The sequence below is a fragment of the Puntigrus tetrazona genome, unplaced genomic scaffold, assembly GCF_018831695.1.
Source record: "Puntigrus tetrazona isolate hp1 unplaced genomic scaffold, ASM1883169v1 S000001106, whole genome shotgun sequence".
Classification (NCBI taxonomy): Eukaryota; Metazoa; Chordata; class Actinopteri; order Cypriniformes; family Cyprinidae; genus Puntigrus; species Puntigrus tetrazona.
Genome location: NW_025048694.1, coordinates 22,290 through 45,872, shown reverse-complemented (window position 1 = coordinate 45,872; position 23,583 = coordinate 22,290). Strand labels below are relative to the sequence as shown.

Genomic DNA, 23,583 nt, shown 5'->3' with positions numbered 1-23,583 from the left:
CACTTTTAGTCAGCTTTGACAAAACTCCTCTCAGCTAGAATGTCTTTTCAAAGTAAAAGTAGCCTGAATAAAGAGCGCTGATTCGCTAAAAAGAACTTATCAGGTTATGTTTATTATGTATATATAAGTACACACGAAGGCATGTATGTATTTAATATGTTATATCTGTATATATACAGTATATCTGATGCAGTGACTCCCCATGAGTAAAGCTGTACTGTCTACTGCTGAAGTGTGCATCTTACAGAACGACTTCTGTTAAAAGTTCAAAAAAATAGAGAGATAGGTTGGCTTGTTATGGAGATTGCAGAAATAAAGCAATGATCACCAGAAACAAGAAGACGTTAAAAATGCATCTTGTCTGTAGTAACTAATAGAGAGTGCAGCACCTGGCTGAAGAGCTTAAATTACTGTTTGCAGTCTGACTGAGACACATAACAAACAAACCTATCTTTCACCTATATCTTAATACGATCTTATGAGATCAACGATCTAGGCGCTTGGTTAATAGTGGATATTGTGGTATTTAAACGACATGCAGAAACATGTCTTTGACATGACTCCTCCAGCGTTGGTGCCCTTTTCTGGATTTATCCCAAGGAACTGCCTGCAAAACAGATGCGTGTGTTTAGAATTAGTGCGGAGCATAAAACACTTTGCTTTACTTTTAGCACTGACGTAACACATAGTACACCCTAATATTTTAGTCATGACTGAAGAAAATTGTAACACAGGCACATGGTCAGCATTTTAATGGCAATAAATGATGGGTCCTTTTAAGGTTTTCACCATAGGTTACTTGCTGTAGCAAATGTAATGTATTTTATCTGTAATGTCGTGTAAAACCCACCTTTTAACAGTTTGAAGACGGATGAAAGTCCAGACGACTGCTGACTGAGTTTACAAAAACACTGGGTAGTAACGTTTTATTTCCTTCAACTAATAAATACAGCAAAATGCCGTTATATTGTGTCGACGTCATTTGACAAAAACCGAAAAAATAAAATAAAATAAAACGTTAATGTCCTGCTTTTGAGTTTAACAAGATTATCCTGGTGATATTCTGCCGTAAATTAACAGCAATTTCTAACAGTGAAGTTCAAAACAGCTCTAAGAAATGTTTTTGTATTGTTGAGAAATCGAAACACAAAGATACTGTAAAAGTGTAGTAGCAACACAAGAAGGTTGTGTGTTCCCTTTTTAAACGAGTTGTTTCTTGAATGGCTAAATGTGAATACGTTTTTTTTTAATCATTATTACTCACTAAGACTTTCGATACGATATAGTTCTATAGTTTTGAGTCATTCTCGTTTATTTCTTCATATTGTTTTGTTTTGTCGTCCTCATTATTTGTCGACTCTTTTCACTCCAGTCCAGCGGGCGGCGCTTTACTTTACATCTAACACACATCACGTCTCAGAGGAAGAAGATCAGTTCGATCGATCTGTGTTGTGGTTAGAAATATACTTTCTGTAAACATTAAAATACAGCTTACGTATCAGGTCGGTAAACACCTGTATCGTTTCGAAGCAAGCAGGAATGTCTGGAGGAGTATCTTCTGAACTGAGACCTGCTGCTGTGAAGATGTTTGTTAAAGAGGAGTTTAAGACTGAACCAGAACCCTGGAGAATAAAACACGAAGAACCAGAGCCCTGGAGAATAAAACAGGACGAACAAGGAGGTTGGTTTTTCTTTCATGATTGTTTGTCATACAACAACATTAGGCTAAAAAAATGTAAGGGTGCTTGCAGATCCCAAAGATTTGAAAAGAAGGGCTTAATTATTATTAAAATATATTAAATCCACATTTCACATGGGCTTAAATATTCAATGGAACTGACAGTGAGATGTATGTATTATTTTACTCATTGCTATTGTAAAACTGTTGAACCCAGAGACACATCAGATTCACTTTTTACATCTCAAACATCTTTTGAGCACTGGGCACCTAAAACAAGTAATGTACATTTATGACATTGTGTTAGTTTATATTACACTGCAACAAAAAAAAGGCAAATATGACATTTTATCTCTTTAGTTTTTGTTTACAGGGGGTAGCCTTTTGCATGTCAAATCTAAAAGTATCAAAAGTATTTTCTTGACATGCCTGTATTGAGACATCTTAACAAAATCAGTGCCAAGAAAATATGTCAACTTAACTAAATCTTTCGTTCTAAATTTTGACATGAGCATCTTTTTCAGTCTATACACCAGTTTGTCATTGCTTGTGAGATTTTACCTCATAACCCTCTGGTTGTTCTATATACATTTCACTCTATTGGTGCACGTAAATATGCAGTTTTGCATGAACATTCAGATTTTCCTGTACTGCTTTCTGAACCCCTACTCTTTCATACTAACACAAAAAAGTCTCATTATAGTTCACACCTTTCTCCTGACTGAACTATTTGACAACATATCTGTCTGTTCCATCACTCTCCTTCTTAATGCCATTGACCCATTTACCCTCCACTACTTCTTTACCTTCAGGTAAATGTCTTGTTTTGCTTTAATAACTGTACCTCATCATCCATGGTCTTAAGCCAATTATTTGCATTCACAGATATTACTACTTCTTTGTATGTTTGGGGTATGTTGCATAATAATCTGTAACAATAATCAATATTACTTACATCGCTTTCAAAACCACAAACATAGTCATTAAAATAACCTGGTCTCTTCCTCTCCCTGGTAGGATTTCTGCTTTGTTCCTTTTGTGTCTGGCTACTACACACTACTGGCTCTTTTACTGTTGTAAGGGTCCCCCTTTTCCTGCAGAACGGAATCCAGAGGCCCTGGTCGAAGGTCAATGCGTGTTCGGTCTTTTGTTTGCGTCTCATTAAAAATCACTAATATTTATTAATCTTTTGTGTTTCAAATTATAGTACTGACCTTATACATAATTTTATCTGACTCCAATGTAACTGCTGATCCCTCTAGTTGTGATTAAATTTGGATCATTAATTAACTATAATATTTCCTAGTTTCGACTTATCGTTCGTTAGGAGTCTGGGTCGCTTAGAGACCTTGTTTGGCCAGAACAGACTCACGACACATCTGGGCTAGTCCTGGTCTTAGTCAGAGGCTGCCCCGTAGATCGCTTACCTTAATGCAGACATTTCCTCAATAGACTCAAAAAGAGTATTTTTTATGCATTCCCTAAGTAATAGCATGCTAAGTCAGTTTGGTGGCCAGAAGTCAATATCTCAAAAACGTGCCCCCGGCTCCATCCATTGTTCGTTGATCGTTGATTTGGGGTGGTTGTGTACTCACCTTTTGAAGTCCTTTTGTTCTTTTGGATATCCCATCTCAGATTAGTCTTATTGCATTTACAGGTTTTGATTCACCTCCTTACACTGTGACTTGACCTTGAGTACTCTGTATCTCAACATGAGGGATTTTGCCAGATTCTCTAGGATTATTCCTGACCCTGGGATCATCATCGTCATCATCATGATATCCTATCTGTTTCAGCACTCATTTTGGATGAGCTACTAGGATAGTAGATCATGTATGCTGGACTATTCTTATCATATCCAGTGAAAATACCTTTTTCACACTTTTAGTCCAACTTTTCCTTGTTGTGCTTGTAAGAGTGACATGTTAACCTGAACTTCTGCATCCTAGAAATGTTAGGTTGTCTGCCTTTTAACATGAAGTAATCTGTTTGTTTTGTGCAGTTGTTAAAACACTCACTACAGCAGCTGTTTGGACTACATAGGTCCACAATGTTTTCTCTAACATACATCTACACTGCCTTCTGGATTATTATGCAATTTGAAATTCTGGTCATATTTTTTTCCCAAGAACATTTTACAAATCCCAAACCACATCAATCTTAATAACCACTATTGATTTTGTTTAATCATATAAAAGTGATGTATAATTGTCCAGAAAGGCTTGATTGAAGTCAAACAGCGTCAGCTCCAGTTTTTTTTCTTTTTGTTGGGGGTGATAAGAATGGGCCTTTAACCGTTCAGTGAGGACATTAAAAAACAAATTAAATTGAAAGAACGTAATAAACGCCTACATTTTAGCTTTTTTTTTTTTTTTTTAAATACAGCAGCTTCAAAAAAGGCATATTTGTCACGTCCACACATGGAAGGGAGAAGCAGATGTAAGTTTTAGTGAGTATAATTGAAAGTCACAATGTAACAAAGGAGAGTCAGGTGAGTAACATGTTCAACATAGGTAACTTCTGGCGATGGCTAGAAGGTAGGTTCAAGTTCATTGAATAATACAGAACGAGTAAGTTTCACTTTCCTCAAACAAGGCTGTGGGGTATATCCGCAGATTCGTCAAACCCGCTTCCTTGGAACACAGGGGAATCTGAACAAAGCAGGAGATGAGCCAAGTACATCTTCTCGAGGAGAGTGGGGTCTAGGATGTCATCACAGGGAACCCAAGACCTCCCCTTGGGACTGAAAACCCTCCCAGTCTATGAGGTATTGAAGTTGTCCATTTCGTTGCCGGGAGTTGGACCTGGTAGATGTTATCCCAGAGGACTTTGGGTTGGTCTGGTGGGGGAGGCAGTTCAGTAGAGGGAGGAAAGACTGGGTCAGTTTGTGTGTCTTCGAACTGCTCGCTGCAGATGAACATGTGCTGAGTCCCACACCCTCTTGCTCTCCTGGAACCAGTGATTAACTGCGGGCACTTCCGAGACTTCTCTGCACCATGGAAACAGAGGTGGTTGATAAGCTAGAATACATTGAAAGGGAGTTATTAGAGAATTAGAGAATTCTGAGCATACTCAGCCCACAGTAAATACTGGCTCCAGGTCTCTTGATGTTGTGAGCAGTACTTACGAAGGTACCGGGAAATCTCCTGTATCTTTTGCTCGGTCTGGCCGTTAGTTTGAGGATGATAACCTGAGGACAGGCTAACGGAGGTTCCTAGGAGTTGGAAGAAGGCTCGCCAAACCCTGGACATGAATTGGGGTCGTCTGTCTGACACAATGTCTTCGGGGAGTCCGGAGTTGTGGAACACATGGGTGAATAGTGTTTCTGCACTTCGTTGGGGACAGTTGGTATGTGATTCTTGAGGATACAGTGGGAGGAGATGGAATTACTTGCCGCACCAGAATCGACCAGGACATTTTAGGGTTAGGGTTAATCAATTGCCAAGGGAACTAACAAGGGGCAGAGCAACAAGAGAACACAGAAACAATGGGAGATATACACTTCAAAATAAGAGTCTTTAACCCAAGACAGAGACACAGACGGGGGAGTGCAGATTTAGTAATAGGTTTGAAATGAGATTGAAAGAGTGTGAAGTCGAAGATTACACCTAAATATTTGACAGTATGTGATGGTTTGATGAGAGCGCCAGCAATCTCATGGGTGACATTGGTGGAAAAGTTGCTGGTGAGTTTTGGGGTTCCATTTAAAATGTTTTGTCCCTGTTGAGCTACAGAAATTGAATTTGAGCCAATACAATATCTTCTACAAAGGCAGAGATTTTGTCAATTTGAGTAGGTAAGAGAGAAGTGCAGATGTAGTAAAGTTGTTAAGCTGTATAAACATAAAAATGTTAGTGGGTGCAGTAGACAAATCAGGTTCGCATTAGTGTTTCCTAAAAATCAATAGTTCACATTACTTTTTTGTGGGTACATTTTATTTAAAAAATCTTATTACATGCTTTAATTTTAGGTATTGATAAATATGTAATGTTTATGTAATGCCTTTATAATTAAGAAATTATACTAGTTCATAAGACATCATAGTTCATATTTCCTTCCTTTGATTCACATGAATTTATTTTATATTGCGCTTATGACCTTTTAAAACCTTTAAGTTGAGGTTACCTGGAGAATTAATAGAAATGACCCAAGCTTAAAATAATTACTTCAACTTTGATCTTTAGATAGACAAAGGTCTTATAGGTTTTGACTGACATGTAAATGTGAGTAAATATTAATGTTAGAAAAAGGGTTGAAAGATCTTTTAATAGTCTCAATATTCAATGGCTTGTTTTAATGTTCATGTTTTATTGGCTCTTGAGTCTGTTGGGTAGTAAAATAAAAAGAAACTGTTAGAATAATAAGAAATGATCTACACAAAAGCATGATCAGTAAAGTACAATCATTACAGTATCACTTACTGTAACATGTTTTCGTTAGTTGTATTATAAAAAAACAATGCATCGTGTATGTGTATGATGACCAACCTTGGTTTATATTTTTTGCTTTCTTAATATATGCAGCTTTTTCAAATTGAGCATTGTTTGAATGTGCTGTGAAGCCAGCCATACTCTCGGCCAGTCTCTCAAGGATCTTGTGTTTAAGATCTTTTGTTACTTCAATGAGTGTTCCATCCCTAAGATACAGCAAATTTGCTTGTCTGAGTTCATATTCGACATCAACAGAGAAATTTGGGACTTCAAATTGGAAATCTGCTGTACTGTGGATGTCATCTAAGCTTTCTGCAGATGCTGAACCAGGAACCAGCTCAATTACTGGGATGACTTGGATTGTTTGTTTTTCAGAGAGATCTGCAATATCCGACAGACTAAATATTGTTATTAAATTCAGTATCTTTGTACTGGATACTGAAGCTGTAATGACGTTCTAGCAATTCCTTAATATTGCTCATCAATTCCTCCACTGTAGCAAGCCTCCTATTTAGGGTGACCTTTCTTATATCTGCCTCAGTGAGAATGACCCATAATGTCTTCTGGTTTGCCATCTGCATCACAAAAAAGCTTGTTAAAATATAAATGTTCTCAATAACAGATGAAATTACTAAGCAAAATTACTTAATGGGAAGGTTACATTTTTCTTTGTTTTAAAGTGGAAATTAAGCAGTCAGAAAAGTGACGTTTTCTTATTACACTCACATCTGGCCTATAAAACTATAACAAATACTATAAATTAAAAAGAAAATATAAACCCATTTAATAGAAAAAAGAAGGCTTTGTTACAGCTTGGAATCTGTGACATCACTGGGTGCACCTGTTTTAAAAAATGTAATGCAACACTCTTTTTCTATTAAATGGTTACATTTGTAGTATGTGTTATATTTTTTTAAGGGAACAGAAGTCAATTTACTTTATCTTAACTTGTCTAACTGCTTCCTGTCCACTTTGCACCTTTCCACAGTTTGGCACCATTTGGCAAAAAAACAAAACTGAAACATGACCATTTAGGCTGTGGAACAACTTTGGTGGAACAGGTATTGCTTTCATTCTGTAGCCTGAGCATGTGATCACTATGATGAATGAAATTGGTAGAGGTATCAGTCCTATTGTCTACTGTCCATGACACTCAACCCATCATTCAAAGCCAATGTAACCTAGAGCTCAAGCCATTCTTCAGAGATGTTTGAAAATGGTTTTATCTGAAGCTGACTACATGGTTTCCAAATATCCATTTGAGGATGAGATGCTTAAGCATGCTGTTGTGGATGATATAGCAAAGGAGGGATTTGTGAAGTTCTGTTTATTTATCCACTTTCCTTCTGTTCTGCCTGAAGAGGTCACTGTGGATCAAGTGGAAGATGAGTTCCAGGTGTATCAAACCACCAGCTTTGATGACAGCATCCTCAACACAAGCATTGATGAGGCGTGGTGAGACATTGGCCTGTTGAAGAGGGGAGGCAAGGAGGTCTTCTCCAATGTTTCAGTAGAAATGCTTAGGATACTGGTTACCTTCCATAGTAATGCTGATTGTGAGAGGGTTTTCGGTATTGTTACAAAAAACAAGACCCAGTACAGAGCCAGTCTTAGCACTAACATAAGTGCTTTGTCTGTCACGTGGAAAGCTTTAGTGATGCTTTGCTCAGAAAGGAAAAGAGGTATTCAGAAAATGATGTGACTGCATTGCTTTCTTCACAACCAAGTGTTTTAAATCCTGTTTAATTTTTCTGCCACCACTGCAGAGGCATGTCACTTTTTTCAATAAAAGGCTCTGGCAATTAGCACTCAAGCTCATGTCAAATTTATGGGAACAATCATGACATTAAACACTTGACTTGGACTTGCTTGTATTTTTTTCCTACGTTAATTTAACTGCTTGAGGTACTGCTAGCGTCCTCTCAGCCTTGTCAGCAAACATGCTGTTCTTTCTTTGTTCTTTTCCAACGCAGTATCTAGTCAACAAATTAATGACTTTATAGTTACATGAAAACAAGTACTGGGGTGTACTGTATACATATCTTTTCACTGTCTGTGTTTTAAAGAACATCTGAAATGTCAGTGCTGTCCATGCACTGCACTCTCTCCAGGCAGCTCTTTTAAAATGAAATGCATGTATTTTCAGTGATTTTCACCTCTAGAAGCTGCTCTCACCTCGCTCTTACATATGTTGGCCCTCACACTGTATAATAACGGACCCTTCACTGCCACTCCAGCAGCTGATGCAACCTGAAAAAACCATCGACATACATTTTTGCCAATAACTGATAGTTCCAGCTTGCTGAAATGTTGAATAACTAAATTCCTTTTGTTGTCCCAATTGATTTTAATCCTTTTATTGTTTTTTTAGGCCTGATAAACATGAAGGAAGAACAAGATCTGGATGAAGTGGAGGAGAAATATCAGTGTCAGAAAGCTCATGATTTCACCACTGACGAAACATCAGTGAGTTGCTCCAAAGCTGAGAAAAGTTGCTCGCAAATAAACTTTCAAAGAAAAGAAGTTAAAGGGCCTTTCAGCTGCTCTCAGTGTGGAAACACTTTCAAACATAAAAAAAGCCTTGATGCACATGTGATGATTGTTCATGCTGGAAGGAAGCCTTTTATCTGCTCTGAATGTGGAACTACATTCACACGCAAAGAAAACCTTAAGAGTCACATGAAAATTCATACTGGAATAAAGCCTTTCGCTTGCTCTCAGTGTGGAAAGAGTTTTGTGCAGAAAAGACATCTGAATGAGCATATGATAAGTCACTCTTCTGAAAAGCCTTTCACCTGCTCTCAGTGTGGAAAGTCTTTGTCACGTAGAGACAGCCTGAAAAATCACATGTTAACTCATGCTGTAGTAAAGCCTTTCGTCTGCTCTGAGTGTGGAATGAGTTTTATACAGAGAAAACAACTTAATGAACATATGATAGCTCACACTTTAGAAAAGCCTTTCACCTGCTCTCAGTGTGGAAAGTCTTTGACGCGTAGAGCAAGCCTGAAGAATCACATGTTAACTCACACTGGAGTAAAGTCTTTTGTCTGCTCTCAGTGTGGAAAGAGTTTTACACAGAAAAATCAACTCAACGAGCATGTGCGCATTCACAACGCAGAAAAGACTTTCACCTGCTCTCAGTGTGGAAAAAGTTTCAAGCAGAAAAGACATCTTAATGAGCATATGATTAGTCACACTTCGGAAAAGCCTTTCATCTGCTCTCAATGTGGAAAGTCTTTGACACGTAAAGTAACTCTTAAGAATCACATGTTAGTTCATGCTGGAATAAAACCTTTTAGCTGCTCTCAGTGTGGAAAGAGTTTTACGCAGAAAAGACAACTTAATGAGCATATGCGCACTCACACATTAGAAAAGCCTTTTGGCTGCTCTAAGTGTGGAACCTCTTTCACACGTAAAGAAACCTTGAGGAGTCACATGTTAACTCACACGGGAATGAAGCCTTTTAGCTGCTCTCAGTGTGGAAATGCTTTCAGACATAAAGCAAGCCTTTGGAATCACATGAGAATTCATACTGGATTAAAGCCTTTCGTTTGTTCTCAGTGTGGAAAGAGTTTTACGCAGAAAAGACAACTTAATGTGCATGTGTTTACTCACACTTCAGAACAGTCTTTCATCTGTCCTTAGTGTGGAAATGAAAAAGAATGTCCCATGATAATTCATACTGGGAAAAATCTCATTACTTGCTCTCAGTGACCATCAGTAACGGGCCCTAGGACTCTGACAGTGGGTGACTCTATTATCAGAAACATCAGTAGCATCTCTGATGTGAGCAAGACAATCTTCTTATGAAGCACAGAACTGTAAATTGAGTCTGCATCCGTGTGGTGAAGAAGGATTTTAGTGAATCCTTGAAAGACTTGAAGTTCAGTTGTTCATGAGTGGACCAATCTCAACAAGGGGAACTAACGTGTTTTCACAGTTGCTTATCTTAAATACTAGGCAGCAAAGAACCTGCAGTACAAAAGTCTATTTCACTGACAACTTTAAACTGGGCTCATAGACGACTCTCTAAGCTAGATGCCCTCCACCCAAACAAACTTGGTGCAAGAGTGCTAAAGGACAGTATCTACTTCTCCCTCCGTCATCCTTCAACAGTGTGTGCAAATCCTCCAAGCTTTAGAGTCATGTGGGTGACTTTATGGAAAACAGCCAGAAAACAGACAGACTTGTCTGAATCAAAATTGTCTGATTTTATAAGGTTGTGGATTTAAATGTATTTTTAGGCATTCCCCCTTCTCATCTATGTGAGCTACGAGTAATGAAGAGAACTGTGATATTCATGTGCAGCATGTAGATATTAAAGAATCCTGAATCCTCCACTCTCTAAGATGAAGACTACATGTGTAGCATGTGTGTTACCAATCATACTAGTAAGATGTTTGGTAGTGGTAGGTAGCCTTGATAAGTAGATAAGTTTTGTGTGTTGGCATCTTTGCCTGTGGAGAACTAAGAAAACGGTCCTATTTGTCCTGAATTGAGTGAGACATATTTGGCTTGCTCGGACGTGCTGACCATGGAGAAGTGCTTATGTCCATATGTGGAAGTTTATCTGAGTTTTGGAGCCAATAAGAATTTTGCTGACTTATTGACATAATTAGTGACCTCTGTACAAACACCAGAAGTTATACTCTAACAATGTACGTAAAACGGCCTACAAACTACTCAAGTATTGAAGCTGATTCTTCAGTAAATTTTTCTTGATTTGATCTCATCTCTGGCTCCTGGTCTTTATTCAACACAACTGGTCCTTGGGTTTTAACTGTTTATCCCTAACAGTGGTTATAGCCAAACCAAATAATTTTAGTGTGTGTGTGTGTGTGTGTGTGTGTGAGTTAGTGGATGTAACAGGTTTACGCTTGTTTTAGAGTATAATCCTTTCTTTGCTGTTCACTTTTTTTTTTGATTGATTTTATTTTACTTGGTTTCTATTTTAGTCACTCCAGTTCATAGCAGTGAAGAATCCTTAGATCCTCACGTGCAAATTGTGTGTTCTCTTTATGTTTGTTTTTTAATTTATCTATAATAATTTACTTACATTATCAATTTATAATCATTACTTATTCATATTATTCATTTTTTTATTATTTATTTTTATAATTACATTATTTGACTTATCACTTATTATTGTAAAACACTGATGCATTGGTTTTAAATATGAAAAGTGATTTCTTTCATTTCAAAGATTAATTTCTGAAAATTTTTTTCCAACATACATTACTCTTTATTAGTGAAATGATGGGGTTGTGTCATAATCAGTTTGACAGTGCTAACCAAAATGTCTTTCCATGCCATAGGGTCGATATTATGCCCATCACGTTTTTGAACATCTCCCTGACTTTTGACTGAAAACTGGCTTCGGCCGGCACCAAACAGCCGGCTTAGAGAAATCCAAGTGTTTAATTAAAACAAAGCATCGCGAAGGACCGCGGCGGGTGTTGACGCGATGTGATTTCTGCCCAGTGCTCTGAATGTCAAAGTGAAGAAATTCATATAATTAGTGACGCGCATGAATGGATGAACGAGATTCCCACTGTCCCTATCTGCTATCTAGCGAAACCACAGCCAAGGGAACGGGCTTGTGACCCCAGGCCCTGTGTAAAACTTATAGAAAACTGTGATCCAGGGCCTTTATTGAATAATATCATGCCCAAAAAAGTGTTACTGTGATGGGGTTAATCTGTGCCACCCAGCCCTGTGTAAAACTTACATCCAGGGCCTTTATTGATTAAAATCATGCCCAAAAAAGTATTATTGTGATGGGGTTAGTCTGTGACCTCAGACCCTGTGTAAAACTGACATCCAGGGTCTTTTTTTTAATACAATCATGTCTAAAAAGTGTTACTGTAATGGGGTTAGTCTGTGCTGCCTGCTTGATTGCTCCTGTCTGCTGAGAGGTTGGTTTGTTCGTAGCTCCATGTAACTTCGCTCTTCAATTTATCACCTTCTCTTCTCTAGTGATCAAATATAATTTAATTGTTTACATACCACTGATACTATCTATCAAACTAATCTAACTAATTCGACTGCTGTTAGTTCGCTCGCTTTAATCTAAAACTCTGTGGTGAGTTAGTACTCGTTAGCCGATTCACTTTCGTTCCTACCCGTGTTTTCGCGCCTATTATTGGCTTCTTTCTGCTCCTGTTCATTTGTTCCTCGCACTCGTTCACTCCATTTTCACAAGCTCATCAAAACAAGAGTAGTAAGTGAATTTTCCATAACATACGGTGAGTAAATGGCTTCTCCCTGCATTGTCACTTGCACCGCCTGCCACATGTATAGTTTATCCTTTTCTGTTTGCGATCAGGGATTCACGTGTGATAAATGCACTAACACACTAGCACACTTTTATTATTCGAATTCGTTAAAGGATTTTTAGGCTGCTTAGATTTGCTGGAACCGGGAACACTACTCCTAAAATACGATGTACTTGTGACATTGTACAAAGAATGGCATCTACGCTAATATTAGTCCTGTCTCTTTCTCAGTCTGTTTTCACAGTTTGTATCCAGACTAGATGGCGGATCAGCACACAGAGATTATGTTCATCAGAGACCAGACAAGCTAGATGCGCCCATGGACAGATCACCAGATCCTGATGCACACACACACATGCACACACTAAGTCATTTACATTATCTGACACAGCTGCGTTTAAAATTGAACTGGAAGTTAAGAGCTGGGCGTCTGGTCAGAAGAGAACTGACCCCAACTGAGTCTGGTTTCTCCCAAGGTTTTTTTTCTCCATTCTGTATGCATGGGATTTTCTTTCCTTGCCGCTTTCGCCTCTGGCTTGCTTTGTTGGGGACACTTATCTTCTAGTGATTTAACGTCGAATTGAGGAATGATTGATTGATTGATTGATTTTTGTAAAGCCAGGCTCACGTGCGCTTGCGGAGGGATGTAAACAGGCAAAACATTTAGCCTTGTTCAAACGATAACAGTAACAGAGGGAGCACTAAGCACTCATTTTGAAATCAAAAACAAAACAAATCTTGCCTTCGAAGAGGGCAATATGGACCAATGCCAAAGTTGAGTAACTGAAAGATAAACTGAAAAGGTTTCACTGGCTTTTGATAAACAGAAAGGATCTGATGAGTCACATGACCGAGAAGGAAGACGAAGCACTTAATTTCCAGTTCAATTTTAAGGGCAGCTAAATCAGGTTGTGTTCTCGTCCGCCACTGCATAGGCAATGCTTCTGCCTGCATTGGCCGGGAATCGCGTGGCAGGCGAGAATTCTACCACTGAACCACAACAGCGTACATTTTTTACAAAGCGTACATAGACAGTCAGGTTTGTAAGTTCTTCTGTTTCGTTAGTCCATTTTTTTACAGTCCTAAGCACAAGTATAGCTGATTTCACCTTTTGCCTATAACACTTTTATGGGCATGATTTTGTTCAGTAAAAGCCCTGGATGTCAGTTTTACACAGGGCCTGGGGCTCACAAACTAAGCCCAACACAGTAACTCTTTTTTGGGAGTGATTTTATTCATTAAATTTTTAAGCGTTCAAAACCTAAGTCCAAACATCCAGGCGCTTCATCTAGCCGATCTTGGCAGTGATTGGTGTGACTTCTCAGACGATCTTTCACTCGACCACGGTAACCCTGGAGGAAATTTTTAAGCGTTCAAAACCTAAGCCCAAACATCCAGGCGCTTCATCCAGCCGATCTTGGCAGGGTTAAGCGCGACTTCTCGGATGCTTTCCCACTCGACCATGGTAACCCTGGAACAAATTTTTAAGCGCTCAAAGATTAAGTCCAGACATCCAGGTGCTTCATCCAGCCAATCTTGGCCGTGATAGGTGCTTCTTCTTGGAAGCTTTCCCACTTGAACCCGGTCACTCTGCTGGAAAATTTTAAACGTTCAAAACCTAAGTCCAGACATCCAGGCGCTTCATCTAGCCGATCTTGGCAGTGATTGGTGTGACTTCTCAGACGATTTTTCACTCGACCACGGTAACCCTGGAGGAAATTTTTAAGCATTCAAAACCTAAGCCCAAAGATCCAGGCGCTTCATCCAGCTGATCTTGGCAGGGTTAAGCGCGACTTCTCGGATGCTTTCCCACTCGACCATGGTAACCCTGGAACAAATTTTTAAGCGCTCAAAGATTAAGTCCAGACATCCAGGCGCTTCATCCAGCCAATCTTGGCCGTGATAGGTGCTTCTTCTTGGAAGCTTTCCCACTTGAACCCGGTCACTCTGCTGGAAAATTTTAAACGTTTAAAACCTAAGTCCAAACATCGAGGCGCTTCATCCAGCTGATCGAGGCCTGGATAGATGCGACTTATCGGACGCTTTCCCACTCGACCACAGTAATCCTGGATGAAATTTTTAAGCGTTCAAAACCTAAGCAGAAACATCCAGGCGCTTCATCCAGCCGAACTTGGTCGGGTTAAGTTCGACTTCTCAGGCGCTTTCCCGCTCGACCATGGTAACCCTGGAAGAAGTTTTTAAGCGTTCAAAACCTAAGCCCAAACATCCAGACTCACAGACTATCCCCATAACAGTAACACATTACTGGGCATAATTTTATTCAGTAAAGGCCCTGGATTACAGTTTTATTTAAGGCCTGGGCTCACAGTCTCACCCCTTTACTATAACACTTTTATGGGCATGATTTCATTCAGTAAAGGCCCTGGATGTCAGTTTTACACAGGGTCTGGGCTCACAAACTAACCCCAACACATTAACTATTTTTTGGTCATAATTTCTTTCATTAAATTTTTAAGCGTTTAAAACCTAAGTCCAGGCATCCAGGCGCTTCATCCAGCCCATCTTGGCCGGGTTAAGATCGACTTCTCGGACGCTTTCCCACTCGACCATGGTAACCCTGGAGGAAAATTTTAAATATTCAAAATCTAAATCCAAACATACAGGCGCTTCATCCAGCCAATTTTGGCCGGGATAGGCAAGGCAAGTTTATTTATATAACACATTTCATACACAATGGTAATTCAAAGTGCTTTACAAGAGAGGAAATAAAAGAAATTAAAATAAAATAAAAACACTGATTTAAGATAAATTGAATTTAAAACAAAAAGAGATTGATTTAAAACAGTTTAAAATAAAAGAAGCAAACAGTTTGGACGCAGCACAGTGCGATTTCTCAGACACTTTCCCACTCGACCATGGTAACTCTGTAGGAAATTTTTAAGTCCACACATCCAGGCGCTTCATCCAGGCGATATTGACCGGGTTAAGTGCGTCTTCTTGGACGGTTTCCCACTCAACCATGGTAACCCTGGAGGAAATTTTTAAGCGTTTAAAACCTAAGTTCAGGCATCCAGGCGCTTCATCCAGCCGATATTGTCCAAGATAGGTGCGACTTCTTGGACGGTTTCCCACTCGACCATGGTAACCCTGGAGTAAATTTTTAAGTGTTTAAAACCTAAGTCCAGGCATCCAGGCACTTCATCCAGCCGATATTGGCCAAATTAGGTGCGACTTCTTGGGCGGTTTCCCACTCGACCATGGTAAACCTGGAACAAATTTTTAAGCATTCAACACCTAAGGCCAGATATCCAGGCAATATTGGCCGGGTTACATTTGACTTCTCAGAAACTTTCACCTTCGACCATGGTAACCCTGGAGGAAATTTTTAAGTCCACACATCCAGGCGCTTCATCCAACCGAACTTGGCCGGGTTAAGTTCGACTTCTTGGACGGTTTCCCACTCGACCACGGTAAACCTGGAATAAATTTTTAAGCATTCAAAACCTAAGTCCAGACATCCAGGCGCTTCATCCACCCGATATTGACTTTGATAGGTGCAACTTCTTGGACTCTTTCCCACTCGACCCCCACCACCCTGGAGGAAATATTTAAACGTTCAAAACCTTAGTCCAAACATTCAAGTGCTTCATCCAGCCGATCTTGGCCGGGATAGGTGCGATTTCTCAGAGGCTTTCCCACTCGACCATGGTAACCTTGGATGAAATTTTTAAGCATTCAAAACCTATCCCCAAACATGCAGACGCTTCATCCAGCCAATCTTGGCCGGGATAGGTGTGACTTCTTGGGCGGTTTCCCACTCGACCATGGTAAACATGGAACAAATTTTTAAGCATTCAACACCAAAAGCCAGACATCCAGGCAATATTGGTCGGGTTAAGTTTGACTTCTCAGACACTTTCCCCTTCGACCATGGTAACCCTGGAAGAAATTTTTAAGTCCACACATCCAGGCGCTTCATCCAACCGAACTTGGCCGGGTTAGGTTCGACTTCTTGGACGGTTTCCCAATCGACCACAGTAAACCTGGAATAAATTTTTAAGCATTCAAAACCTAAGTTCAGACATCCAGGCGATATTGGCTACATTGAGTGCGACTTCTCGGACACTTTCCCATTCGACTATGACATCCAGGCGATATTGGCCGGGTTAAGTGCGACTTCTCTGAGGCTTTCCCAATCCACCATGGTAACCCTAGAGAAATTTTTAGGCGTTTAAAACGGAGTCCCACACATTCAGGCGCTTCATCCAGCCGATATTGGACGGGTTAAGTGCGACTTCTCGGACACTTTCCCATTCGACCATGGTAACTCTGGAGAAAATTTTTAAGTCCACACATCCAGGCGATATTGGCCGTTTTAAGTGCATCTTCTCAGACACTTTCCCACTCACAGACTAACCCCACAACAGTAACACATCACTGGGCATGATTTATTTAGTAAAGGCCCAGGATTACAGTTTTCTTTAAGGCCTGGGCCCACAGACTCACCCCATTACTATAACACTTTTATGGGCATGATCTTGGCTGGGTTAAGTGCGACTTCTCAGATGCTTTCCCACTCGACCATGGTAACCCAGGAAGAAATTTTTAAGCATTCAAAACCTAAGTCCTGACATCCAGGCTCCCCCCATAACAGTAACACATTACTGGGCTTGATTTTATTCAGTAAAGGCCCTGGATTACAGTTTTCTTTAAGGCCTGGGCCCACAGACTCACCCCATTACTATAACACTTTTATAGAAATGATCTTGGCCGGATTAAGTGCGATTTCTCTGAGGCTTTCCACTCGACCATGGTAACCCTGGAAGAAATTTTTAAGCATTCAAAACCTAAGACCAGACATCCAGGCGCTTCATCTAGCCGATCTTGGCCGTGATAGGTGCTACTTCTTGGACTCTTTCCCACTCGACCCCTGCCACCCTGGAGGAAATCTTTAAGCATTCAAAACCTAAATCCAGACATCCAGGCGCTTCATCCAGGCGATATTGATTTACAACCAATTTTACGACCAAGATGGCGGCGCGTACACATCGCGAGGCTCAGTGTCTCCCCAGTTTCTGCAGTTTTGCAGTATTTTACCTGCTCATTTCGGGTCTGTTCGTGCAGTGCCTTTACATCGTACACCCGACAGTTTTAACGGCAACCTTCAACTCGTCCCTGAGATCATCAGAACAACTGAGGCTGAGCACTCTTCCCGGCCGGGCGGAAGCGCTCGAAGACGGCGGCGCGATTGTAAACAAAGGCGGGGGAAGCACGGAGGGCTAAGAGCTAAGCTAAAGCTAACACCACATCGGCTCTCTTTACCCAGCATTTTCCTTGCCAATGTACGATCACTGGTGAACAAAATGGACGCGATTCGACTCTGCGTTAGATACAACAAGAGACTTCAGAACTGCAATGTCATGATCTTCACCGTATAGCTGGTCACCACACATTCCGGGCAGACAGAACTGCAGATGACTCCGGTAAGACCAGAGGCGGGGGAATTTTTATTTATATTAACAATGCTTGGTGCACAAACTCTGTTATCGTTGGGAGACACTGCTCAGCTAACCTAGAGTTTCTCATGGTTAAGAGTAGACCGTTTTATCTGCCACAGGAGTTCACATCCACCATCATAACTGCTGCTTATATTCCTCCCAATGCTGATGCCAAGCTTGCTATGAAGGAACAGTAAACAACAGTCTGCTCACCCGGAGGCTGCATTTACTGTTGCGGGTGATTTTAATCACTCTAACTTGAAGGCAGTACTCCTAAATTTCATCAAAACGTTTTCTGTCACACCAGAGGAAACAAAACTTTGGACCATGTATACACAAACATGGCTGAAGCCTATGCTGTGACCCCCCTTCCCCATCTAGGACAATCGGATCACCTTTCTTTGTTCCTCACCCCCAAATACTCCCCCCTCATTAACCGTGTGAAGCCATCAGTGAGGACCATCAAAGTCTGGCCAGCGGGGGCTGACTCCACACTCCAGGACAAGTTTCAATACACAGACTGGAGTATGTTTGCTTCCCAGGCTACCTGTGGCTCTCATACAGATATTGACCACTACATTTCCTCTGTTCTGGACTACATCAACACCACCATAGACAGTGTTACTACCCAGAAACAGATCACCACATACCCAAATCAGAAGCCATGGATGAACAAGGAGGTGCACCTTCTGTTGAAAGCACGCAACACTACAGCACTTCCAGGACAAATCTGAAGAGGGGTATCAAAAAGGCCAAGTACTGCTACAAGCTGAAGCTAGAGGAGCACTTTTCCAACTCTGACCCTCGACGCATGTGGCAGGGCATTCAGGCCATCAGTGACTATAAACCCAACCACTCCACCCCCACAGCACTTAATGTCTTCTCTCTGAACGAGCTTAATGACTTTTATGCTCGCTTTGAGAGGGATAATAATGAAACAGTCACCAAGAGCACCCCCTCAACCGACCCACCCATCACACTCACCTCCTCAGAGGTTTACACTGCACTAAGCCGGATCAACGCGCGCAAGGCTGCTGGACCAGACGGTATCCCTGGACGCGTACTACGGGCATGTGCGGAGCAGCTCGCTGTGGTATTCTCTGACATTTTCAACATGTCCCTTGCCCAAGCAGCTGTGCCAACATGCCTCAAATCCACCTCCATTGTGCCAGTGACAAAAATCCCAAGCCCAGTGTGCCTAAATGACTACCGCCCTGTAGCACTCACACCCATCGTTATGGAGTGCTTTGAGCGACTAGTCTTGACACATCTGAAGGACTCTCTGCCTTCCACACTGGACCCCCACCAGTTTGCCTATCAAGGCAATAGGAGCACTGAGGATGCAGTCTCCATCGCACTGCACTCCGTACTCACACACTTGGACAATAAAAATACTTACGCACGGATGCTGTTTGTTGACTTCAGCTCAGCATTCAACATGGTCATACCCTCTAAGTTAATCACCAAACTCAGAGATCTGGACATTAACACCTCACTGTGCAACTGGGTTATGGACTTCCTGACCAACAGACCTCAGCATGTTAGGTCAGGCCACATCTGTTCCACTACTGTCACCCTCAACACTGGTGTACCACAAGGCTGTGTGCTGAGCCCCTTCCTCTACTCCCTCTTCACCCACGACTGCAGACCTGTGTTTGGATCTAACTCCATCATCAAGTTTGCAGACGATACTACGGTGATCGGTCTCATCAGCAACAACGATGAGACTGCGTACAGGGAGGAGATCCAGCATCTGGCCACGTGGTGCAAAGACAATAATCTGCTCCTTAACACCACCAAAACCAAGGAGCTCATTGTGGACTTCAGGAAGGTGAGAAGAGGCACACATGATCCCATCCATATTAATGTGATTGCTGTGGAGCCAGTCTCATGCATCAAGTTCCTGGGAACCCACATCTCGGAAGATCTGTCCTGGACCACCAACACCTCCAGCCTGGTCAAGAAGGCTCACCAGCGCCTTTTCTTTCTGAGGAAACTTAAGAAGAATCAGCTGTCCTCAGCCATCCTGGTGAACTTCTATCGCTGTACAATAGAGAGCATCCTAACGAACTGTGTCACAGTCTGGTATGGGAGCTGCTCTGTTGCTGAGCGTAAGGCACTGCAGCGGGTGGTGAAAACTGCCCAGCGCATCACAGGAACTCCACTTCCATCCATTGAGGACATCCAAAAGCTGTTTGCGTCAAGCACGCAGTATTCTTAAGGACTCCTCTCACCCTGCCCACAAACTGTTTTCCCTCCTGCCATCCGGCAGGCGATTCAGACTCCCCTGGACTAGAACAAGTAGACTGAGGAACAGCTTTTTTTACCAGAGCTGTCTCACTACTTAACTCTTCTACCCCCCACTGATTTCTGCCCGACACACCCCCATCCCCACCCCATTAAAATAAAACAAAAATAATACAAAAATGCACTGTTTAACATTCATTGCACTCCACTGTACATACACACATATATATATATATATATATATATATATATATATATATATATATATATATATATATATATATATATATATATATTGTAAATGTATGTACATATCCATTGTACATACTCCTGTAAATTTGTCCATACATATCCTGTATATCCTGCTTTTTTTGTACATAACCATCTGTAAATTGTTTACACATACTAACTGTAAATTTCCCCTTCTCATCTGTAATTTAATTTGTACATATTTATCACATATTTATCTTTGTCTTTGTAATTTATATTGTGCCTATATCCTGCACTTGCTGTTTATTGTACTCCTGGTTAGACCTAAACTGCATTTCGTTACCTTGTACTTGAACATTGTGTAATGACAATAAAGTTGAATCTAATCTAATCTATTGGCTGGGTTAAGACGCTTTCCCACTCGACCATGGTAACCCTAGAGAAAATTTTTAAGCATTTAAAACGTAAGTCCAGACATCCAGGTGCTTCATCCAGGCGATATTGGCTGGGATAAATTCGACTTCTCAGACGCTTTCCCACTTGACCATGGTAACCCAGGAGGACATTTTTAAGCGTTTACAACCTAAGTCCAGACATCCAGGCGCTTCAGCCAGCCGACATTGGCCGAGTTAGGTGCGACTTCTCGGATGACTTTTTCACTCGACCCCCGCAACCCTGGATGAAATTTTTAAGCAATCAAAACCTATCCCCAAACATCCAAGTGCTTCATCCGGCTGATCTTGGCCGTGATAGGTGCTACTTCTTGGATGCTTTCCCACTTGATCATGGTAACCCTGGAGGAAATTTTTAAGCGTTTAATACCTAAGTCCAGACATCCAGGCGCTTCATCTAACCGATCTTGGCCGACATAGGTGCTATTTCTTGGACGTTTTCCCACTTGAACCCCGCCACCCTGGAAGGATTTTTTTTTTTTTAAACGTTTAAAACCTAAGTCCAGACATCCAGGCGCTTCATCCAGCCGATCTTGCCCGAGTTAAGTTTGACTTCTTGGACGGTTTCCCACTCGACCATGGTAACCCTGAAGAAATTTTTAAGCGTTCAAAACCTATCCCCAAACATCCATCGAACGTATCTTAATATTACTGCACTGCTGATTGCTGTAATGCACTGCTCGCTGGTTGTCCAGCATCTTCAATAAACAAGCTTCAGTTAGTGCAGAACGCAGCCGCTCGAGTTCTTACCAGGACAAGGAAATATGATCATATAACCCCAGTTTTATCCTCCCTGCACTGGCTGCCTGTTCATTTCCAAATTGATTTTAAAGTACTGTTACTGACCTACAAGGCTCTAAATGGTTTAGCCCCCATTTATCTGACCAGCCTTCTGTCTCGCTACAACCTGTCACGCTCTTTAAGATCTCAAAACTCAGGGCTCCTTGTAGTTCCTCGTATAGCAAAGTCTACTAAAGGTGGTCGAGCGTTTTCACATTTGGCACCCAAACTCTGGAATAACCTTCCTGCAAATGTTCGGGGATCAGACACACTCTCTCAGTTTAAGTCTAGGCTAAAGACATATCTTTTTAGCAAAGCACACTCATAAAGATTCACATAAACCTATGCTACAGTACATCGTGATTCCCAATAGTATGAATGGCCGCTACGCTAATTATCCTTTTGTCTCCACCTCGGGATGCCCGAGGCATCTAGTTACCGAGCCTCTCCAGTGGACCCAGTGAGGAGATGACCTTCCTGCGATGACGTCGAGGAAAACTTAACCTTCCGTCTGGACTAATTCTATCTTGAACTTTCTGTATTGTAATTCATCCTGCTGTATTGTAATTCATCCTGCTGTGTAGTGATTTGCTTTTGTTGTGTAATGATTTGCTTTTGTCTGTGGAATGATTTGCTTTTGTTATGTAATGATTTGCTTTTGTGAAGCTGCTTTGGAACAATAGCCATTGTAAAAAGCGCTATACAAATAAACTTAAATTGAATTGAATTGAATATTGTCCTCAGTTGATCGACTTTGTTCGTTATAATTAAATAAAATTCTGCCCCCTTTATATGAGACATAATTCGGTGCACCTTTCAAAATAATAATAAAGCAATCAATTCATTCTGAATTTCTGGGCTTAAATAATTGATGTGTCTTTTTTATCCAGTAACTCTCTCAACACTGGGTCATGAAGGGCTAAGAACTCACTGACAAAAAGGTCCTTATTATATGTCACTCTGGCTGTTGTGTGTTTGTGTGTGTCTCTTTTTTCTTACTAAATGCATTTTCAATTATTCATATAATTACGTACAGGTGAAAAAATATGATGTCTGAATGTATTTTGCTTTAAAATGCACTACTTTGATAAAAAATGCATTTTTGTTGTTGTCCAAAATGTTGTATTTCGGATGAAACCTATCTGCAATTCAAGTGATGATAAAACACTTTTTTTGTTAAAGTGTGTGCCTGTCTGCTACACCACTAATTGTTGATTATTATTACTTATACGCAAATATATATTCTTAAGGACAACACCAAAAATGTATCTCCAAAAAGGTGTACAATATGGGACCTTTAAATATGAATCTAAAACTGCCAGAAGTTTGTGGCAAATCACTCGTTCATCAAAGTATTGATAGTTGTTTTCATTCTAATAGTTTTGGCTGATTATACTCCATTACATACAAGATTAATTTGTTTTGACACGGTTTACCTCCGAGTTCTTGTCATATTTTTTATTGTTTGATAATGTGAGAAATGTTGAAGGTGTTTGAATAAATTTTGGTTTGACTCTTTATATAATTTTTACAGTGCACATTTTCTTTGATCGTGTATTTACCAAGGGTTTTTTGTCCATGGCTGTATATATATAAAATATACCATAAAATCAATCAATCAATCAATCAATCAATCTTTTTTATTTATATAGCGCTTTTAACAACACAGGTTGCATCAAAGCACTGTACAGTATAAGATAGAAGAGTACAATGACAGGGATGTATAATGACGAGAGTGAACAATTTGTTATTAAATGCAGAGCAGAGACGGTCTCTGTAATCAATTCAACGATAATCACTAGAAGTTAAGTGTCCCCAACAAAGCAAGGAACCAAAACCCCATCCATACAGAATGGAGAAAAAAAACCTTGGGAGAAACCAGACTCAATTGGGGTCAGTTCTCCTCTGACCGGACGCCCAGCACTTAACTTCCAGTTCAATTTTAAACGCAGCTGTGTCAGATAGTGTAAATGACTTAGTGTGTGCATGTGTGTGTGAGCCTCAGGATCTGGTGATCTGTCCACGGGCATCTAGGTTTTCTGGTCTCTGATG

The 23,583-nt window shown here is 40.6% G+C and overlaps 1 protein-coding gene across 10 annotated transcripts; it reads left to right on the top strand.

The window, feature by feature from the left end:
• The first annotated feature begins 1,421 nt into the window (after positions 1–1,421).
• LOC122340944 (gastrula zinc finger protein XlCGF26.1-like) lies at positions 1,422–10,840 on the top strand. Of its 10 annotated transcripts, none has more exons than XM_043234197.1 (6): positions 1,422–1,681; positions 3,336–3,511; positions 4,064–4,117; positions 4,294–4,445; positions 7,470–7,563; positions 8,480–10,840. In XM_043234197.1, exons 4-6 carry the CDS (start codon positions 4,386–4,388, stop codon positions 9,751–9,753), a joined length of 1,428 nt encoding a protein of 475 aa, XP_043090132.1. In that variant the 5' UTR covers positions 1,422–1,681; positions 3,336–3,511; positions 4,064–4,117; positions 4,294–4,385; the 3' UTR covers positions 9,754–10,840. The 10 variants fall into 10 exon arrangements, with proteins under 10 accessions (XP_043090132.1, XP_043090131.1, XP_043090133.1 ...); XM_043234196.1 differs by adding an exon at positions 2,696–2,805 and having other exon boundaries at positions 4,064–4,445; XM_043234198.1 differs by lacking the exon at positions 3,336–3,511.
• The last annotated feature ends 12,743 nt before the right edge of the window (positions 10,841–23,583 follow it).